The 23,149-nt window shown below is 38.3% G+C and overlaps 1 protein-coding gene across 3 annotated transcripts in view; it reads left to right on the forward strand.

The window, feature by feature from the left end:
- The window catches only part of NMNAT3 (nicotinamide nucleotide adenylyltransferase 3), a 144,235-nt gene that overhangs the window by 104,275 nt on the left and 16,811 nt on the right, over positions 1–23,149 (forward strand). For all 3 annotated transcript variants that reach the window (XM_072613515.1, XM_072613514.1, XM_072613512.1), the window contains one exon: positions 18,145–18,328. In XM_072613515.1, the coding sequence (XP_072469616.1) occupies positions 18,145–18,328 (184 nt within the window). The remainder of the gene's footprint in view (positions 1–18,144; positions 18,329–23,149) is intronic.

Consider the following 23,149-nt stretch of genomic DNA (forward strand, 5'->3'; position numbering starts at 1 on the left):
TGGTCTTTATTAACTATTCATGGTATAGCAGCCAAGAGAGCTGGCCTTAAAGCCAGGAAACCCTACGTGGCTTCAGATCCCATCTTTAACGTATTTTGGTTTTGTAACCTGGGCAATTCAGAGCTTTCTAAAACTATTAAATTGCAGCAAAGTTGCTGACATATTAGTAAAAGTAGTTTCCTTACATGGGAGTTCCTTATACCAATAAAATAGCAGTCCAGTTCCTATCTCTATCCCCTACGAATAGGGGGAATGATCTTCCATCACTGAATTCAACAACTCAATCCAATAAAGATTAAACATCAAGAAATATAATAAACAACAAACATCAGTAGCTATTATTTTCAAGACACTGTACTAGGTGCTGAGGATAAAAATATAAAATACAATCTGACCCCTAAAGAAACTGGCAGTGCAGTAAAGGAGCTAATACCTGCATACAAAAAGTAGTAAGTATGGAGGAAAGGTCAAGAGTTTTGAGAGAAATTCAGTGAGGGAAAGATGAGGTTGGGGGAAGATCAGGGAAAACTTTACTCGTTGACTTTAGGAAGACTAAAAAATCTCTCTCTGAACTAGTGTCTATGCTTGACATTGTTGTTTCAACCCCCTTTCCTCTCATTTGAGGTCTTTGTGAAGCAGTCCCACCCAGAGCTCTTTACTTGGCCAGCGGAGGGTCATATCCAGAGGAAGGTATGAAGACTGAAAGAAGAGAGGATTAAACTAGGGATCCCTTCCAAACCCCACTACTCAGTAGGAGGTGCTGACTTGAATAAGATAAACACTATTCTGGTATTGGAGAAGAAGGGACTTAACTCACCATGAGCTAACATGGTGTTAAAAACAGAGACCTTGACCTATAAAAATAAATAAATAAATAAAAACAGAGACCTTGTTTGATCAGGGCAAGACAAGAGCATTCCCATATTCCTAAGAAGCCCTTATTGTATGAGCACAGAAACTGTAGGACCTGAAAGGGCTCAAAAGAAGGTTTCTTTTAAAAATAGAGGTGTACCAGGGGTGTTCAGATATTCCAGTGAACCAGTTCCCATCACCAACTCCAAAATTAGTAGCTCCTAAGGATTAGGTAACAAGTATTATGTGCTAGTGAGTGGGAAAACTTTAAAAGCTTTTGATGCAAGGGTTGTTTTGTTTTGTTTTGTTTTTATTTTTGTTTTGTTTTAGCCTCATCTATGGTATACCATTGAAATTAATATAAAAGGAACCCATAATCCATGAGTACGTGTCATATTCTTAAGATATATTTCATATTAATAGAATTCACAACTTTTTGGCATTAGAACAGGTTTTTTTGTCAACTATATAATTTTGGATTTAGTGATGAGAACTGGTCCTTCTACAAATCAATAAAAAATAATATGACATGCTCATATTGTTATCAAAACCCATCTTAAAATCCACCATCACAGTCTTCTGCTACCTATCAGCCTTGGTAATGTTATAATGTAAATGCATCAGATTCAGACTCAGACTAGTTGGTCTAGAAATGGTCCATAGGCCCTATTTTACATAAACACCAATATTAACACCAAGTATATTATCTTGATGACCCATGCAGTGCAAGTGAAGAATTAAAGGATGTACTGATTATTCAGCAACATTTCGTCTTACTAAGTAGAAAAGGAAGCTTTTTAATTTTGTTTTAATTTTGTCCATAAAATTATGCTCTGTAAGTGTAGTGCAGCATTTAACTTAATGATGACCTATTTTCCAGAATCTGTAGCAGATCTTAGATTGTGTCCTTCAGTGTAATAATAAGTACATTGAAAAATTTTATTGAAAAATGACGAGGATGTTAGCACATCATCAGAGTTCACTGGCATGCAAAAGGAGGAAAGTCGGTTCTCACCTGAATTTCAAAAATAGGTCTTACAATGGAAGGCATTCAGTATTAACAAAATACCTTTCCTCTCAGATCTACACATCTACTTGTCTTCTTATCATATTTAATGGAAATATTGATGTCTGATGAAAGGAAAATATCTTGCCTTGGATCAATAAGGTCATTACATTTTCAGGACCAATCAAAGAAGATGATATAGAGCAAGGGTGGGGAACCAGCAGCCTCAAGGCCACATATGGCTGTCTAGGTACTTGGGTGCAACCTTTTGACTGAGTCCAGGTTTTACAGAACAAATCCTTTTATTAAGGGGATTTGTTCTGTGAAGTTTGGATTCAGTTAAAGGGCCCAACTTGAGAACCTAGAGGGCCACATGTGACCTCGAAGCTGCAGTTTCCCCACCCCTGGTACACAGTGTGGTTAGGAAGAGGGAAATCAGTCAACAACAGTCAACAAGCATTCATTAAATGCTTACAATATACTAGGCACAGGAAAGTGATTAAACACCTGAAAAGCTACTTATTGGAAAACCTCAGTCATTTATAATAAGAGCTCATAGGATTAATGTATAGAATTTAAAGGTAAAGATGATAATTAAATTCAACTTTCTTTCCAATAAACCTTCTATTAAACAAGTTCAGATGATTTTTGAAGTTTCTGGCTCCTCTAGGTTGCAGGCTCAAGCAAACTGAAGAACATTTATCTTGCAAAATATTCCCAAATTGAATTGGGTGGTTTATTTGAATCCAGAGTTGAGTGACTGTAACAGTAAGCACCCCAGCATACACAGGAGGGCCTGCTGCACAGGTTCTTAGATCTGATTTTCTAAAAGGAAAGCAACTTGGTGGGGGGGAAGGGGGTCATCCACAATCTTCTTTAATTACGTTCACCAACAGAGAAAATACAAGCAAAGAAATAGAGACCAAAAGACAGGGCTTCCAACTGTCTGTCCATAAACAGTACACACATCACAGATCAACAGGCAGATCCAACTGTCTGACCAGCATATACATACATTGTTACCAGAGAGAGAAGCACCAACATCTAGATTTTCAAAGCCAGGGGGCTCCTTAGCAGCTGCCTATAGGCTCCTCTGCTCCAGCAAACACTTTCAATGAGTAAGCCCAAAGTAAAATTTCACCTCAGAGTACTTATAGACTTTTCAGAGCTAGAGGGCACCACCCTCTGACCCAGTGCCCAATAGAAATGTGGGCCTTCCTACAAAACAAATCGCCTTAATCAAGCTTCCCTTGTGTGGGGAAGATCTTTAACTCTTTAGAAATTAACAAAAGGTATGGGTCTTGGACAAAATAAGCCTCCCCTATTCAAGCTCACCTTAACATGCTCCACCTGAGGCCTATTAATGGGCAGGGAAGATCTTTAACTTTGCATTAACATTATAGTGACCCAGAACTGAAATTCATTTAATCTACTCTTTGTGATAATGTTATCCTTAAAAGCACAGTTGCAAACCAGTAGTATATACACTGAATATAACTTTACCACCTTCCTTTTTCTCTCTCCATTCTCTGTATGATTAGACTAAAGGTGAGCAGTACATAATAGCAACAGTGAAGGATCAAGTAGCTCATGTGAGCATTGGTCTTTTAGAAAATCAAGAGCTTTTAAAAATCAGGAGGCCCTATGATTTGGAAGTTATTCAGATGTTTTTAATACTTAATTTGAAGGGGAGAATATTCTATATTACATGTAGAAGGGGGGGAAAGAATGAGCTAAATAATTAAAAGGAAACTTTGGAAAACTAGAGGATCATTGTAAGTTTTTAATATAGTAAGGGAACTTAATATCTTAAGGCTCCAACTAAATGAATTTCTATTCATTTCATCTGTGGACTATGTTACTCAACTGGGTTCACATTAAATATTTTTCTCATTGTAGAATATTTTGGAAAATAAATGTAGTTCAATTGACTCAAACCCCTATATCAGTTTATCTGGGTACCTCCAAATTTACCTGAACTCAATTTGCTCCTTGCTGATTGACCAAGAAAGTGCAATAATTTAAAAGTAAAATATTTAATTGGGATCAAAATAATTAGCAAAGCATGGAGAAAATTTCACGCATTCCCAAGGTTCAGCACAGTTGGGTTTTTTTAGGTTATATCTGTGTTTATTTTTTCTCAAGGTGGGCAGGCAGCATGCATACATCCATGCACAGGAGCCAGTTTGGAACTGAGCTCACTTTGGGGTTAGGGTGTACAGTCGATATACCCTTTTAACAGGGGCTGATGTTATTCCATCATCATTCTACCCCTGGACAGATAAAATATCTCTTTACCAGACCATTTCCAACCTTGGACTATCTAGATAAAAGAATCTGTCTCCATCCAAGCTTGAGTAGAACACAGTGGGCTTACCTACTTTAGATTAAATTACGTGCAAGCTTTGGTGGGGGCTGACCAGGAGAGTCAAAGCAATCTCATTATCAGTAAGGTCCTTCTGAAGAAAACTGAACTTAAAGTCAGGACTTTGGAAGAAGGAGACTGGGGAAGCTCTGGGTCTCCAAGATATTGGTTATTAAAAATCATTTTCCATATTCCCCCATCTGATTCTAATAGGAGGTATGGCCTCCTCAATGAATCACTAACTGATATGGCTCACACTCCATCAAGGGTTTTGGGACTTATGATGGGTAAACAGTATGGGGGGCAGGGAGGAGGAGAAGTTGATCAACACATCAGTACAGTCATTTATCAGTTGTGTCTTATCCTACTTTTCATAACTCCATTTGGGGTTTTCTTAATGAAAGATTAGAATCTAATCTCTGCCTTTCCTCCCATCCCACTCCCCCTAATTTTCTAGTTTTTCTCTGTGGTGAATCTGTATGGATTCTCAGGATTAGACCAGTATCTCAAGGTTTATGACTGGTACCATTGGCAGACTCTCTCCACACAGTTATCATCTTCTCCAGCCCCAAAGTCTCTTCCCATCAGACTCTGCATTTCCTGATATGTTTCCATTCTCCACAGGCATTAAGTCTCATGGAAAATCTAAACCTGGGAAATACAATGGAGTGAGTGACTTCTCTCTGACCTCAAGAAATATGCAAAATGCCAAATCTTAATTAACCCATTTCTCTCTAGCATACGCCAGTGAAACAACAAATATTCATTAAAGGTCTAAGGTATACAGAACACTAAAGTAGGCACTGAAAGAGATTCGGAGTTAAATAAGATATGACACCTTCCTTCATAGAGATTGTAGCCTAGCAATAAAGACTGTTTAATAATTTTAAAAGCACAAAGATTTTAAATTGTCCAAAGCCAAATGTTTGAGAGGAAAAACACAAAATTGTTTGTGACAGGAGAGAAATAGCAAAGAGTACTAAAGATCCTTTTATGAAAGATCAAAAAGGAAGTTTAAAACTATTAAATAAGAGGGAAATCTGTTTATTCTTTGCCATGTTTTCAGAAACTGCACACAAAAGAAAACAAGACATTTGGAAATGAAAGAAATAAACACCCCCACACAAAAGACATCATGTCCATTAAAAAAATAATAATAATTCCAAAGACCTGAGGAGTCTTTATATTCTGTATGTGGCATCTAAGTTAGTTCAAAGACAAAATCCATGTACAGAGAGAAATGAGAAAAACTAAAGGAAAATCAACACAGAAGAGAAACAATTTCAGAGGACACTGAGGAGCATTTGAAAGAAACACACAAAATGAATAGGCTTGAAAGAAACTGAGCTCTGGTTCTACTAGGACTAATAGTGATTCTAGACAGTTTATCTTTTGCTTCAAGTTTAATTGATCGAAACTGGATCTATTTTTCTTCTCGCACTCAGTGATGCAAAGCCAAGGGTGAAGCTCTTTGAAATAGATGGAAACCTCATTAAAAGTACTGATGAGGGCTGGAAGGGGGGTGTGAGACCCCTACAAAGACCAGGGTACCAGGGGCTGGTGGTCTGGAGAAGAGTTCATGGACTCAAGCATTGTTGAGGTCAAGGTAAAGATTCATTACAGCAGGCAAGAGTTTAGGGAACCTGTAACCTTAGAGGGGTACAGGGAAAGTTTATATAGGATATTCTATAATAGCACTTGTGCCAAGTATGCTAACTAGGTGTTTTGGAGTGGGATTAGGGAGTGGTTAAGAACTGGCCGGTTCCTAAAGGAACATGCACTTTTGGTATCTACCGCACAGGTATCTGATCCAAAATTCATTGGGAAATAGCCCAAGGTGGGGCTACCTGGAGGTGTGGTTTTAGACCTGAAATGTCACTAAGTCAACCAGCGGTCTGGACTGGCTCAGAAATACCAGGTTGCTCTCATCAGTGTCTTGTCAGACAAGGTAAATGTAAGGTAGTATACGTATGTCTAAGTCTAGGATACATGATTGGTCAGTGAGTAGCAAATGTCGTTATGACCCAGCACACAGGCAGTTCACTCATTACACAGATGGTTCAAACTAATGAGTTCTGTAGGGGCAGCTGGCTACTATAGCAGGAAGGGAGATAAGGGTTGTTGCTGGGGCAGGCTGTGTCCTTGAGCTGGGGAGAAACTTCCTGGGACAGTGTTTTGAGGCTAGGGGCAAATGTGATTTTTAAAGAGAAATGTGATTTTAGAATTGAGGCCCAAGCACATGCAACCAAGCACCCCATCAGCACTATGGGCATATAGAGGAGGACAAGAAATGAGCTAATTATTTTTTTAATTTTATTTATGACTTTAGGCATGTTTATTTGTTTCATTTTTTGTCCTCATAGTCACAGGCTGTCCCTGATCCCTGGAATAAATTTCCACATTCATCTTCTCCTCCTAGATTTCCAAGCTTCCTTTGAAGTTCAGATCAAATGCCACCTCCTAGATGAAGCTTTTCCTGATCCCTTTGTGCTCTGTCTTGGCTGACAAAATTGTCTTATGTCTACATTGTATATATGTGATATCTACATAATGTGTTGTTCTTCTAATAGACTGTAAGTTCCTTCATTGAGGCTGGAGACTAATTTATTGTTATCTTTATATCTGCAACACCTAGCATTGAGCCTGGTACTTGTTTATTGACTGATTTTGCAAGTCCAAGATTGATCATTGCATTAGCCTTTGATTATTGTTTTTGTTTCTGCTACTGTAATTATTACATGTTGCTATCCTAGCTCTACCTTCACTCCACATCAGTTCATATAAATTTTCCCTTGTTCCTCTGAATCTCTCTTATTTTTCTTTTTTATAGCATAATAACATTCTTTTTCATCAATAAATCCAGTTTACTCATTCATTTCCCAACAAATGAATAGCTACTTGGTTTCCGTTCATTTGTCACCACAAAAAGTTAGGCCAGCTAATTGATTTAGAGTAAGTAAATTTTTGGCTTGAGAAATGTAAAACTTTGTATATAAATCTACCAAAGAAAATTAAAGGGACCATGAAATGGGACCTCTGCTTCACTGAAGAAAAATATGTAAACATTGTAAAACTTAAATATTGTGAAAAAAGCATTGCAAAATATAAAATAAATAAAAAAAGGAAAGGAAACTTTGAACCTGATGTGCTGAGCAAATACCAGGCCTAACAAATTTAATACTAGTCCTAGATTGCTTATTGATTTAAAAACAAAGAAAAAACAACCCCCCCATAGTAAAATACATAAAAACTAGGGGGAAAAGAATTTTAAGCACAGTACAAAAATTTAAAGCATTCTTTTCTTTAATTTTATAATTCTTTACCGTGGAAAAGCTCGGAATATCACCACTGTTTTAGATAACAGAATTGATAGCTGAGCAAAGGAATATAATTTGGATTATAAAATTCTTGCTTTAATAAAAATTCCTTAAACAGTAAAAAAAAAAAAAAAAGGAAATAAAAATAGAAAAATATGCATAATTAGAACTAAACTTTCAAGTATCAGCTAGATTCCTTTCATTCATGCTTGATTTTAGAGCCAAGTTTATTTTAACATTATTTAACATATATACTTTAACATCTATAATATATATTTATTTATATTTATATATATTAACATTATTAACAATAATAATGATGACAATAATAATTAGCATTTACATAGTGTTTTCAGGTTTGCAACACTTCACAAATAGTATCTCATTTTATCTTTACAAGAACCCTGGGAGCTGGGTGCTATTATCACCTTTTTATAGATGAAGAAACTGAGGCAGACAGAGGGTAAATGACTTGCACAATGTCATACAACTAAGCATATGTCTAAGGATGGATTTGAACTCAGGTTTTCCTGAACCCAACTCCAGTCTTCCATCTGCTGTGACGCCTAGCTGCCTGGTTGCAACTTTGATCTTCATTATTTATTTAATGCCATAGCTTGTTTATTTGTTAGATTATTTATAGCACCAGCTGGTTCATTTATTTTTTGGATAGATTTTTGACTCCATGGTCCCAGTTCCTAGAGTCCTGTGCAGGGAGGATGGTCAGGAGGAAAGAAGACAGAGGGACAAAAAGAAAAGCAAATCAAGTCATCTTACCTCACCTTCTAGGAAACTTACCTTTCCTCGGCAGGAAGGAGCTTTGTAGATCTGTTTGGAGTTGATACCATTATTAATGTCCTATCTTTGTTTTGCTGCCCCTCATGTGCCTCACTCAAGCCAGAATACATTTAATTGACCTTCCGTCATTCATCCATGCTTATCCTCATCCTTGGTTTCTGTAATGTTCTCTCTTTAATATATTATTTCAATGCCACATTTAGAGTATAAATCTTATCTACTTCACCATGGTCTACAGTTGCAATCCTGTAGATTTAGAGTAGGAAGGGATTTTAAAGATCTTCAAGTTCAAATGCTATAACCAAAAGCTGAAAGAGCTCAGGTGTCTGGCCCAAGGTCACATAGAAAGCTAGTGGGAGAGCTGGGATTTGAACCCAGGTCCTCTGATTTTACCCTGTTTATTTTCCCTTTGAAATTTTTTTTACATCTTTCTCTCACTCTTGCATGTCGATTAACAAGGTCCATTTTGCATGTCCACTTCTATGGTTTTTCTGTTAGTCGAGTCTCTTATCACCACCACCACCCAAACCAGATTACTATGATGTCCTCTTATTGGCCTTCCTCCTCCCAATTTTGCTCTTCTCCAATTCATCCTTCACTATGCTGATAAATTAGTCTTAAAACACTTCTTTCATCATGTCATTTAATCCTTGCTTTTATGGTGCTCACAATCTACTAGAGAAGGTGCAACCACACCTATGCTAGAATAAAGTACCTCTACATCATTACAGACTAGAATATGAGGAGAGGTACAGATCAAGGAAGACAAGATCATTTCTGGATGAAGGTCTTGAAGCTTCACGAAAAGATAGCATTTGAGTTGGGCTTTAAAGGATAAGGTTTCAAAAGTTAGTTTTGGGGGACAGCTGTGTATCACAGGGGATGGAGCACTGGCCCTAGAATCTGAGGGACCTGAGTTCAAATCTATCCTCAGACACTTACTAGCAGTGTGACCCTGGGCAAGTCATTTAACTCTGATTATTTCCAAAAACAAAAAGTCTTGGGAGGAAAGTAGTATGCTAGTTGTAGAGTACAATTAAAAACATTGAAGTGGGAAAGCATTCGACATATACAAAAGATAGAGAGCAACCTACTTTGGCTTTCCATTACTTTAAAAGCAAGGACCCCAATGTGCACAGGAGGGCCTGCTATCACACGTTCTTAGATCTGCTTTTCTAAAAGGAAAGCAACTTTTGAGGAGTCAACAATCACTTTAATCAAGCACATGTATCATTCACTTAGTTCAGGGGGAAATGTCAGCACCCTGAACTTTAGAGAAAATACAGAGAAATCAAAATCAACAGACAGGGATTCCAGTTGCCTGACAGTAAGCAATACATTCATCACAGATCAACAGACAGATAACTAACTCTCTTACCATACATACATAGTTACCAGAGAGAGAAGCACCAACATCTGGGTTTTCAAAGCCAGTAGGCTCCTTAGTGGCTGCCCAGAGTCTCATCTGGCCAAACAAACACTTCCATTGAGTAAGCCCCAAAACAAAACCTTACCACATAATATATATATACACTTTTCAGAGACAGAGGGCATCACAACCTTTGAGAACCAGTGCCTCATTAACAAAAGGTTAATTTAATTAACAAAAAATTAATTTGTTGGCCTTCCAACAAATCTCCCCTAATCAAACTTCCTTTAACAGGCAATCCCATTAGTGGGTAGGGAAGATCTTTAATTTTATTAGCATTATAATTTCCCATGGCGGGCCTGTACCTGCCATACATATGGCATGCCGTATATATGGCATGCAGGTCACTTGCAGCCCACCAAAGGATTTCAGGAGGCCCACAAAAAATGTGTAGAGGATATGAAAGGAAGCAAAGTTGTAACGAATGCTTTGTCCCTGCCCCACTTGCCCTGCCTTCTACAAATCACAATTGTGCCCATCATGTAACTTGACAGATGGGTTGTCACTGCATGTGATCTCCTGTTTGTCATGTGACCCACAGCAACCAACCATCATTAGTCTGTCTCGTCTGAGAGGAGCAATTTTTTGATAAATAAAAATCTTTAGTAATTAATTGATATTAATTGAGATTTCCCTTTTTTAATATGGCTTATTTGCAAAATAGTTTAATCATTAATTATACCATTGCTTGAAAAGTGAGCTACTAAAAACCTATATGCAGTCAAAAGAAGTTTAGCCTGTTTTAATTTTAGCCCCTACCTACTGCCAAGCTGTGCACATCTGGCCTATGGGATAAAGTTCCTACTTCTTAACCTGGCACTTAAGGCCTCACCTATCCTTCCAAAAAGATGAAGCACACCTTTGTAGTTTTCTTCAAAAGAGTTCCCACTCAGAGTTCCTTGTGCCTCTTCATCCCTCCCCTTGATCCCTTACTCTCCTGCTTCTCTATAAGGAGCTTACCTATCCCCTATGGTCCATAGTAAATCCTAACTCCTTCCTAGAGCTTTTCCCTGATTAAACAAATACATGATGATTTCTGGCAGGTGAGGTACCCTATGTTTCCTTGTATTATCCTCAACACCCAGCATGGTGCCTTACTCAGAATAGGCAATTAACAACTATGTTGGCTGGTTGATTAGCCACTTTTCATGCACCTATGTTATCAACTCTTGAACAATCCATTAAGACAAGAATTTAAGGATCAAAATTAAAAATTAATATTACATGCTATATAAAAAATAAATCCCTATTTTAATTTTCCTAAATAGAAAATCTCAAGCTATAGTTTTATCTCTTTTACATAGAAAATTGTAATAGTAGTAGAGTATAATAAGAGAGAATTATATTCAACCCTTAGTCCTTGAGCCACTTATTATTCTTTCACATATAACTTATGACTGTTCAAAATTTCTGTTAGAATATTGTATTACATTAGACCCTACAGTATATACAGTAGTAATGTGGATTTCTTTGTTAATGATGATTGCAAAAGCAGTTCCAAAGTCACTTCACTGTGAAGACCACTGATCAAAGTCATTTAAAATCTGGCAAAGCCTCATTAATTCACATTAACAACTGGACAACACATTACAAATTACCAGACTTTGAACATTAGAATACATTATAATGCAAAATATAAAAGCAGTAATGTTACAAAACATTTTTCTCAATTGTTTTGACAAGTGTAGTTTTGTTTTAAATATTTATAGTAATTTGTAATAATAGGGTGATATAAATGTGCTGAGGCATACTTTGTGAAAATAATGAGATCTTTATAGTCCAAAATGTTATTAAGCCATTGCCTCAGAGGAATATGAGACTGTAGGACTGTTTTTGAATGCTAAAAGAATCCTTTTAAAGTGCTGGCAGAAATCAATCAATTTGTTCAGGTTTCTAGTAGCAGATTCTAATTTTATGCCAAGTAATTTTATAGAGATTCAGAGCTCTGAATTAAGCAAGCTAGCTTAATCAATATTTGTACTATATACTGTGCTAGGTGCTGAAGATACAGAGACAAAAATGAGGCAGTTCCTGCCCTCAAGGAATTTATATTTGTTCTGTCAGAGGCAATATATAAAGATACATGGTATTTATACAAAACAAATGCAAGTAATTGCATAACAAAAAATGCATGCAATTTTAGTAGGACACTAGCAGCTGGGCTGATCTGGAAAGACTTTGTGTAGAACAGGCCTGCACAACCTGCAGCCCGCAAAAAGTATTGTGCAGTTCTGGTGTAGAAGGTGGTGTTCAAGCTGCAAACTGCAGAAAACAACAGATCCTAAAGGGCAGAGGTGAGGGGCAAGTGATTACAAGCTTCAGGGAGTGTCCACTAAAAGACATGTAACAGAAGGTAAAAAAGGTCAGTTTAGAAGAATTATAAAATGAAAGAATCATATATATAAAGAGGCTGAAAAGGCAGATTGAAAAGTATTTTACATGTCAGCCAAATTTCTGTTTGACCCTGGAGGTAATAGGGAGCCATTGAAGTTCACTGAGTAGAGAGAGGGGTGCCATGGTCCTTTGTTGCAGGGTGGAGGATGTTGTTACTGACCCTGCTTTGCTCTCTGGGTTCAGTGATCTTTGGCACCTGATTCCTGATTACTTTTTCTCCATTCCCCAAAGCTTGAAACTGCACTAAGACTTTTGGGGATATCCTGTATAACTGGACATCATTGTTTTTAATTATTCAGTATCTTAAAATAGGTCAGTCAGTCAAACAGACTAGATAGTTCTAGCAGTAAAGATGAAGTTCTTTTCAAAAAGATCTGAGCTGGCCTCTACAACTTGGATTATAGTCCTCTTGGAGAAAGACTTGAAAGTAAAACCCTGATTGATATATTCCTAGGACCTGTGCCCTTAATTGAGAGACTCTTGGTCTCACCTGAGACCAGAACCTTTAGGAAGTCAGAAAGGCTGCCAGGGTCTACTGGATCTAGAGCAGTTGATCTATTGGGAAATGTTAGAAAAGTCTATCAGGAACTAACAAGGAAAAAAAAAAGATCATAAATCTGGAGCTTAAAATCCTCAATTTATAGATGAGGAAATTGAGGCATCTATCCTTTCATTTGGTGCATGAACTAACCACCAATTTTATTCCACCTTGATTGGCACTCTTTGTTCTCAGAGAGACGGAGAGAATTCTAATAAAATAAAAAAGAGGTGACTAAGTGAACAATGCCATATTCTAGACCAGAAAAAAACTGAAATAGGGGTTAATATGACTAGCTGGTATGCTTGGAGCAGCTTATTGCATTATTGCTGGATTCTGACAAGGGATGAAGAGGTAAGGAAGGGGGTGGGGTAAAGGGGTTAAGCTTCCTGAGAGCCATTGACTGAACTGAGAGAGAGGCTTATGCCCTAGGAACAAATAGGACTCTACAGGACATTGACACCATAAAATCTAGATCTCAAGGTCCTTACTATCTGAGAGTTTGGAAAACTCTTTGGCAGAAACATATTTGTTGTAAGGCCTATATATCTGGAAGGGGCATAAGAGATCATCTCTATTTCAGACTCCTTGTATCATAAACTAGGAAACTGAAGTCCCAATAGGTGCCTAATACTGTTAATGTTCATTTAAAATATGTGCCTACCCATTATCTAAATTATTATCATCACAAGCAATCTATTGCTTCCCTAAACACGTTAATAAGAAGTGATATAGAGTTTTTCTTGATTTACTATTTCATGATTTTATTTCTCTGTTTTTGGCTTGTTTATTCTTACTGATCTGGCTCATTTCAATGCTTTAACAGTAGCCATAGCTTTCTCAGAGCAGACTGACTCAGAAAGAAAAACTGAATCATCAGATGTGGTCTCTTTGTAGCAAACAACTCAGAAAAGCATGTATGGGTATCAAGAGAGTCCACATGTACAAAATTCTTACATATTTATACCCTTAAAGGTCTGATTCATTGCCACCAGATTTTCCATGAAGGCTTCTTTAATCTCCCTGGCCGTAAGTGATGCCATCCTCTTTGAATCTCTCATATGCTTTATTTGTACCTCTTGTATGTACTACATTCTATTTCTTTCGTAGCTATTTGTGTACATGTACCGTCCCTCGTACAGGCCTCCTTAAGCACAGCTTCTATTTCTTATTTCGTCTTTGTATCACAAGGGCCTTGCACAATACTTTGTACATAATAAGCATTTGTTGAATTCCTTGATTAAGAGCCCAGTTCTAGGCTTTCAACTAGTCTCCTTAAAAGTCATATCCCTTTCATTTTAGTGCTTATTTAGCAATTTTTCTTAGTAACTTAGATGGCACCAAGTTTAAGAAGATTCTTTAGTATTCTGTAATGATTTAAAATTAACTAATTTTTGGTCAGCTTTCTTTCCTCTTTCAATAAACCTTAACACTATTGTCTCCTCTACAAGAGAATGAGTAAGCAAGCCAACACCTCCTGCCTCAAGGGAATCATGTGAATGCATCTAACCCCACAAACCCTCATTTAAAAATACACTTCCAAGGTCCACTGATTGAACGCAGACAAGTTTTATGGGCTCTCTCAGATGTGATTTGTTGCTTTGGGCCTTGATCCTGGTCCTGGCTCGGCCCTTTGATCCCAGTGGTTTTCTTATTGCCCATAGGCTTCACCAAGTTACATGGAAAAGTTGTTTTCCTCCGACCCTCTCAATACTCTTTTGACTGGTCATGCGGATCACAGGATAATAAAATTTGGAGCGGAGTTCCAACCTTTTTGTGTTTTCCATGCAGCACCTATTCATACTGATACTCCCTCATTCCTTCCAGCTTCATAATTCCTCAGCATCCTTAAATTCCATGATATAATTCTTCACTCCTCCTCACCTCTACATAGAAATGGTCACACACTGGATCTCACCATAATTCACAAGTGTTCTACTTCTTTAATTGAAAATTTTGACATTCTTCTATCTAACTATAACCTCCTATCATTCCATCTCTCCCTATGCCTAATGCTCCTAAACCTATTCTTTGACCTCACTATGATTCATAGTCCCTCTACTCCTCCAGTCCCTCCACTTTCCAAGACCATTAGCTGTACTTGGATTTTACTTTCCAATCTCAGCTGCACAGTTCTCCATTTTATCACTACAATGTCCTCTGCTCTCTAATTATTTCACCTCTTTCTCCTGTCACCATCATCTCTTTCCAAACTTCAGCTCCGGATTACTCCTGCCATCCACACCTTCCTTCCTTGCCCACAGGCTGGAGCCCAGAATGAGCTGGAAGAAGTCAAACATTCTGACTAGGTACTTTATTAATTAATGTTGTTCAGCTCCAACTGGACTCTCGCTGCAGTAAGGGAATCCTTTTATTCCTCTCTAATTGATTCCTTTGTCTCATTCCCCAAAGAAGCTTTTCTGATTTCTTTTCTCCTAAGACCACTCACACATCTCCCTCCTCCTAATCATCCCTCACCTGAGACCTTCACCTGTTACTTTACTGGCTGCCAAAAAGTGATTTCCCTTAAGCACAGATGTGACCATGTCATTCTCCTACTCAGCTAACTCTAGTGGATCTCTATTGCCTTTAGGATAAAGTGCAAAGTATTCTCTTTATTCTCCCTTATTCTCTTTCTTATTTATTTAAATATATTAAATGTGTTAATATAAATTTTCTTATTTATTCTCTTTTGAAGTTTTTCACAAGCTGACACCAACCTTTTTTTCTAGCCTCAGTGAATAATACTCTCCATCCACATTCTACAGTACAATCAAACTGGCCACCGTGTTACTGCATCTCCCATCTCCATGCTTTTGCACTAGTCATCCCTCATGCCTAGAATGAACTCCCTTCTCACCTCTACCTCATAGACTCCTCTTCCTTCAAGAAACAGCTCAAGTACCATCTTCTACATGAAGCCTTTTCTGATCTCCCCCACTGCTAGTACCCTTCCTCCCAAACCAACTTATATTTAACTATTTTGTATTTATTTGTAATTATTCTCTTTGTATTTATAATGTATATACACATGTGCATACATACATATACATATTGTGTAGTGTGTGTGTGTACTTGTCACCCAATTATAATATAATCTAATTGTAATTCTGTATTGTTTGTATTTACATCTCTAGCACCTGGCATAGAGTAAGTAAATGCTTGTTGATTGATTGATTGAGATCCGGATGCTGAAAGTGGAGGCCTTCTGAGCAGGGTAGAAATCACCCAGTTGTTCCTATTCTTGCTTCCCTAGAGAGATGGCCTGATCCTATGACTCATGGGGTTCAGATTTTGACAGAGTAGTCCCTCCAGTCCTAAAAGAGTACAGGGAAAGGCTCAAGAGAATACCCCAGTACCAAGAAGCAAGTGTGCCAAGGAGGTAGCACCCCAGGAGCTGCCTTGACAAATAGTGGAATTGAAGACTAGGAGGCTAGGGTATAAGCAAGGGAGGGTACAAGCACCATCCATGAGAGCCTCAAACTGAATGCCAAGCCTAGGGCTGTGGATGCTGATCATGGATGAGGAGTATTGGTATAGTCAATGCTGCTGAAATACTCCTGTGAACTACAAATGGGGTGATTCCTTTAATTTTTTTTCTTTCTTTCCTTTCCTTTACCAGGAAAGCATGTTCCTGATTCACAAAATTTATCTCTGCTTCTTAAAGTTTTTTTAACTTTTCTGCTTAGTTCTCTTTTTGCTGATTTTCCTGATAAATGTAATTAATCACCACATTACTCACCTGTGTGTCATTGTACAAACACAGAGATTAAAGACAATATGGCAATGCCCAGGAGAAGAGAGACCTGCCATTTATTTCTTCCAGAGGAATTTTCTGACTGGGGGCTCAGAACTATAGGAAGAGAATTACTGATTCATTTTTGCAACTTCCTAGAGCAAAAATACTCGAATCTTTCTCTCTAGGAAATGAGTTAGCAGTTTGGCCAGGGGGAGGCTGAAACTGGAAGAAGGAAGACTGCCATTTTTCTTCCCCTTATTTCCCAGTTTGAAAAAAAACTACTCCTTCCAGAGGAAGAACTAAGGGAGATTCTGGGGAGAAAGTCATGCCAAACGGGAGGAGCCAGGGGAGTGACTGGGGAGGACTAAGAACCCTACCCAGAATGAGTAGAGGCAAATAAGAGTGACAGTCCCCCTACCACCAGCAGCGTGGTACTATGCCACCACACCATTTCATCTGAATCTATTCAGATAAAAATGCCAAGATCCAAAAAACTTAAGTAATTATCCTGAAGTCACATAAATAGCAAAAATAAGATTCAAAACCCAGTCTTCTAACTCCAAATCCATTGTTCTTTCCATAACATTAGGCTGCTTCTCCAGTTGTTGACTTCCTTTTTATGGAAAAGTCCTGTACTTCAGCCAAGTCTCTATCAGTTGAGTGGGCCCAGGCACATATGTTATACCTCAAGATGCCTTAGCCAATACCCTGCTTTGTAAGACCCATCCTTGGCCAGGCCCAGAGTGTACAAGACCTTTTAATGAGTATTACTCTTCATGGGAAACTGAGAAAGAAACCCTTTTTTGATTTTAAAAAATGAATCTAACTTTTTGACTTTTAATGAGCCATCCCTTATTCTGAACTTAGAATATTATCTTCACTTGTGAGTTCTTACAGTGTTTACAACTGAATCATATTTTTCCAGTTGATAAATTTATTTTCATATTTCATTAACGTAGCTACCCAGATGGAAAGGGAGCTGCTTTTCAGGTAAAGTCAGGGAGGATTGCATACCATGCTTAGCTTGGTTTCAATATCATGCCTCTATACCTTTTCTAAAGTCTTATCTGTTTGGGGCCGAAGGAATCATACATAACTGCTATTCGAAAACAAAACGATCCCGTTAAGTAACATGCAATTTGTTGTTACTGTTGTTCAGTCATTTAGTCATGTCTGATTCTTCATGACTCAATTTGGGGTTTTCTTGGCAAGCATACTGGAGTGGTTTTGCTGCTTCCTTCTCCAACTTATTCTACAGAGGAGGAAACAGGCAAACAGGGTTAAGTGACTTACCCAGAGCCCAACAGCTAGTATCTGAGACTGGATTTGAACTCTTCCTGACTCCAGGTCTGGTACTCTATCCACTTCACTGTGCAGGTAGGTAGAAAAGAATGCCGCTTGTAAACAAGTTCTTCATTTCCCTATTCAATTTGCTGTCTTGGTACAGTTGTTAGAATTCAGAATTCACTAGCTTTACTTTTCGTTAGCTTGATTCTCTGTTTTGTAAATGAATGTTGGAGAAGAAGTTTATATACTCATTCAGCTCTTTCTTAATGTTGTTTAATGGAGCTAATACTCCCATAATAGGATTTTGAACATTATAAACTGACAAATAGATACATTGATTTTCGGCACTTGCATAAATTTCAGAATCCCATTATGTATATCCATAAATGGATAAAATATCTCTCCTTTTTCTTACCAAGGAAAGTACCAGGTGATTGAAGGTATAATTTCCCCAGTAAATGACAGCTATGGAAAGAAAAATCTGGCAGCTGCAAAACATCGGGTCGCCATGGTACAACTGGCCCTGGAGACATCCAGCTGGATTCGAGTGGATCAATGGGAAAGTGAACAAAAGGAGTGGATAGAAACAGTGAAGGTGCTGAGGTAATAATACCATTCTTTTGTGACTGGGGATGACAAGAAAACCACAGGGAGTTTACATGGAAATCCTTGGTTTAAAAAAAACAAGCCCACAAAAAACGTGGTAATCAAACCTTTGGCCAAGCCTTCTTAATCACAAATAATGAAGTGTTCATCCTTCAAGACACATACACAGTTAAATTGTAAGGGTCATTTAGCTACCACAATGGGAGTTTCCATGTAGTATTCTCTCTCTCTTTCTCGCTCTCGCGCTCTCTCTTTCTCTCTCTCTCTCTCCACCAAAAGTCACTCCTGAGAGTTACTATTAGTCATAGACTATCATGGACAGTATATCTGACATGCACAATGTAAATCGTGATTACATCTTCCCCATAGTGTACATATACAGAATCAAACCACTACAGAAAAAAATACATCCTTCACATCATCATAATAGTTAGCATTTTGGTAGCACTTTAAGGTTTTCAAAGCACCTTATAAACATTATCTCATTTTATCCTCATAATAACCCTGGGTGTTGGTGTCACCTTTATCCCCACTTTACAGATGAGGATACTGAGACAAGTGAAGGTTAAGTGACTTTCCCAGGGTCACACAGTTAGCTAAATATCCAAGCTTGGATTTGAACCCAGAATTTTAAAGAAGTAACATAAACAAATGACTTATTGGATCTGTTTATTACAAAACTGATGTTTGATTCCAACATTATTTTATCTTATGCTTCATTTAGCAAAGAGAAGGTTTGACAGAGTGGAGAGTCGGGGAAGTGGGGTCATGATAACTGTCTTCAGGTGTTTAATAGGATGTCATGTTCAAGAGGAGTTAGATTTATTCTTGACATTAGAGGGCACAACCCGATGCAATAAGCGGACGTTGTATAAAAATGAATTTGACCCAAGAAAATCCTTAGCAGTTAAAGCTGCCTTACAGTAAAATGGGCTGACTCAAGAGGTAGTGAGTTTCCCTTCCCTGGTAGCTCTCAAGTGAGACATAGATGGCCTCTTGTTAGGGTTGTTATAGAAGGAATCTTTTTCCAGGTTCAGGTTGGGCTGGGTAATCTCTGAAGTCTCTTTCAACTCTGAGACCCTATGATTGTTTGTTATGTGTGATCATAGACACAATAAGTTTTTGTATCATGTGTGAAAATAACTGATGGGCAAATGAAAACCCATTTTAAACTATAGATCAGTTTTGCTGAGTTTTATATCACTACATTACCTCCAGTTGCTGTGGTGATAAAGGAGAGAAAATGTTGTTATATGAAAGTCCAGAAAAAAACAAACCTGTATTATTCAACACTGACCTATATCCACAATATTATCAAAGCCATCTTCTGGTTTGTGTTGTTTAGACAGTCATGCAAAAAAAGAAAAAAAAGCCTACACATTTCAAGGTTACAAAAGGTGACATGTGACCTCAAGGATACAGAATGGGACAAAACTGGTCTAGTACAGGAGGCAGTATAGAAGATTAGAAAACAAACCTAGACTAAATGTGCTATAATAAACCTGAACTCAGGAATACCTGAATTCAAATAATGCCCCTTATACTTAATAACTGTGTGACCACAGGCATGTCACATAAGTTATCTGAGCCTCCATTTTCCATAAAATGAAAATAATACCTTTGATACCTACCACATAGGGTTACAATGAGCCTCAGATGACATAATTATGTTAAATGCTTTGCAGTTTTGAAGGTTCTACATAGATAAAGCCAGGGTCCCAAGGAGCATCTCTTCCCACAAGGGGCTCTGAGTTCAAGTAGCCCAAGGCTCAGTTTTTAGGGGAACTTGATCCCCAAGAAAAGGGATTGATCTGTTTCTCATTTTCTATAGCTTATCTCCCTCCGGCCAAGTTCTATGGTAAATCTCTTAAGTAAAACTGAGGTATAGCTCACATCTAGGACTTCACAAAAGGATTAATAGATTGCCTTTTACAAAAGATACTTGGTGTGCAAAGTAGATATAAAGTATAAGACAGCTATTTATTTCCTCCACTCAAAAGAAATGCTTAAAACACAAAAGACTCATAACCACACATTGACAAATACTTAAAACATGAAACAGTAACCAGCCTTCCTATTATATACTCCACGGAGGTAAAGACAACTTTATAGGGTGGTTCAACGGATATTTCCTGTTCATTTTGGGTTTCCACTGTCTGGAAAAGTTACAAGTCCAGATATATTGGCCAGCAAGACCTAGATCTTTAAATCTTTTGGCTTTAAAATCCTACTTGCAGCACTGTCTTTTTCCCAGAAGCGATTATAGAAATCACCTTTTATGGGGAAACTAGTCTAGGAATTCTCCAACTAACAAAGTAGACTTCAAGCCTCTAAACAGATGTCTCTCAGGACTGCCCTTCTATCTCCTGTCCTTGGGAAAGGAGATACAAAGCAAAAGAGAGAGTCAGGATTTTGAGGTTCATTCTTTCATCTAGGCCAGCATATGTTCTCATAGGCCTGTGAGGTGTTGCAGGCAGAGAGGACAGCAAAGTTCCCTCCTTTCCTCACTTTAAGTCCAGATAAAGGTAGGTTCTGAACCAAGTAGAACTGAGAGTCAGAAGGATAGACAGGGAGATAGAGAGGAAAAGGGTAGGGGAGAGGAAGGGAAAGAGGAAGAAAGAGAGAAGGAAGGAAAGAGAAGGGAGGGAGAAAGAGAGAAAGGAAAGAAAGGAGGGGGAGGTGTGAGGAGAAAGAAAGGTGAGAAGGGGGGAGAAGAAGGGAGGGAAAGGAGAGAGAGAGAAGAGAAGAGAGAGATGGAGTTTTTCTCTACAATTTCACCTACAGGCTTCCAAAGGGGACAGATCCTTCTGGCTCAGTCATTAATCCTTTTAAATAATCCAGTCATGGGGCCAAGCAATCCCTCAGAATTGTTATGTTGCTAATATACTTAAGAAAGGAGCCAAATCCCATGCCATATAGAAACAGAATTCAGGCTCAGTAGTGCTCATCTCACTCCTGCTATGTAAACATAAGTTAACATAATCCTACATTCTTATGAACTCCCCATCCCAGAGTTTCTGAACCTCTAGTTCCCAATATATAAAACCCATTACCCAACTCTAGCTTCTCGCTCTCTTACTTTCATCATATTCAAAGCAAAGCTCCCATGTCCCAATCCAGATCTGTCTTCCCTTTCTACTGTGTCTTCTGAAATGCCTGATCCACAATTAATAAACTTCTTTTCCTCTTAAAGCCCTCCCTTTCTCACCACTTCCATCTTCTAACACTCACTGAGACCTGATGGATGATACCACTTCCCTCACCACCCTTTCTATACTGGTTGTACTTTCAACAATACCCTCCAACTCACTGTTGTGATGGGAAACTCCAAATACTCCCTATTCCCCATTGCCACTTCCAGACTCTCCTACCACCATCATGCTCTCCTCCTTTGAAATTCATACTATGCAAATTTATTACATAATCTAGATAGCTGTCTATCAACTCCCAGAACATCCTTTCATTCCTCAATGAGTTCAGTGCCTGGTTCACAATCTTTCCTCCCCAACTCTTGCCATCATACCAGGAGATCTCAACATACATACTGATACTCTCTCAAACAACTTAACTTCTCAGTTCCTTAATCTTCTCAGTTCCCATGTCCTATTTTACCTCAGCTACACACAGAGATGGTCATACCTTTGATCATGCCACCAACCACAAATGTCTCACTTCCATGTTTAAGAACTTCAAAACTCCTATATCTGATAGGATCTTTCATTTTTCCCTTAGCCTTCTGACCCTTAATGCCACTCCTTGTCACCACAGGGACCTCCATTCTCTCTGTCTTCAGTTCTTTCCCAGGCCATCACCCCATACTAGCTATATTCTCTTCCCTTTCCTACCTAGAATACTTGAGGAGTTGAACCTTCAACTCTGATCTCGAATCTCTGACCCCCTTGTTCTTTCACCTATCACATTTTATTAAAGCTCAACTCTGGACCATCTTCCTCCTTCACTTCTATTCATGTGCCACTGAACAGAACTGAAGGAAATCACAAAATCATCCTGATTAAGTCCACCACAAAATTACTTCATTTCAGTTGGTCCCTCACTGCAGCAAGGCAGTCATTCTACTCCTCTCTGTTCAGATACCTACATCACAGTGGCTGTTCTCAACTTGCTCATCCCTTTTCAAACCTCCCTCACCCTACCCTTTCTGCTGAGAATTTTGCCTTAACTTCACTGAAAAAAATTGGGGACATTTGTTGAGAGCTTCCTCTTTTTCTTCCTCCTTATCTCATGTCACTCATATATCTTCTTCCACTATCCCTTCATTCACTCTGGTCTACAATAAAGAGGTGGCCCTTCCCCTTAATAAGACAAACCTTTCTATATGCACCCCAATCTCATCCTTTCCCATCTTTTCCAGAAATGACCTCCACGTTATTCCCACATTATTTCTAAAGTTTCTCCCTTCTACTGGCTTCCTGCAAACCTAAGTCTCTATGTCTATGTCTCCCTCACCCTTAAAAAATACTCACTTGATTCTACTATCCTTGGTAACTTGTCCCACATCTCTCCTCTCCTTCTCACCTAAACTCCTTGAAAAAGTTATTCTAAGTGTCTCTGTTTCCTCTCACTCTCTTCCAGCCCTTCTGCCATCTGCCTTTTGACCTCATCACTTAAGTAAAATTTCTCTCCCTGGAGTTACCAGTGAACTCTTAATTGCCAGATTTGGTGACCTTTTCTTAAGTCCTTGACATCTCTGCAGCATTTGACAGTCACACTCTTTCTTCCTAGATACCCCTGCCTCTCTAGGTTTTTATGGCATTGCTTTCTTCTGATTTTTCTTCTATATGTCTGACCACTCCTCCC

This window comes from Notamacropus eugenii, chromosome 5, assembly GCF_028372415.1.
Source record: "Notamacropus eugenii isolate mMacEug1 chromosome 5, mMacEug1.pri_v2, whole genome shotgun sequence".
NCBI classification, from domain to species: domain Eukaryota; kingdom Metazoa; phylum Chordata; class Mammalia; order Diprotodontia; family Macropodidae; genus Notamacropus; species Notamacropus eugenii.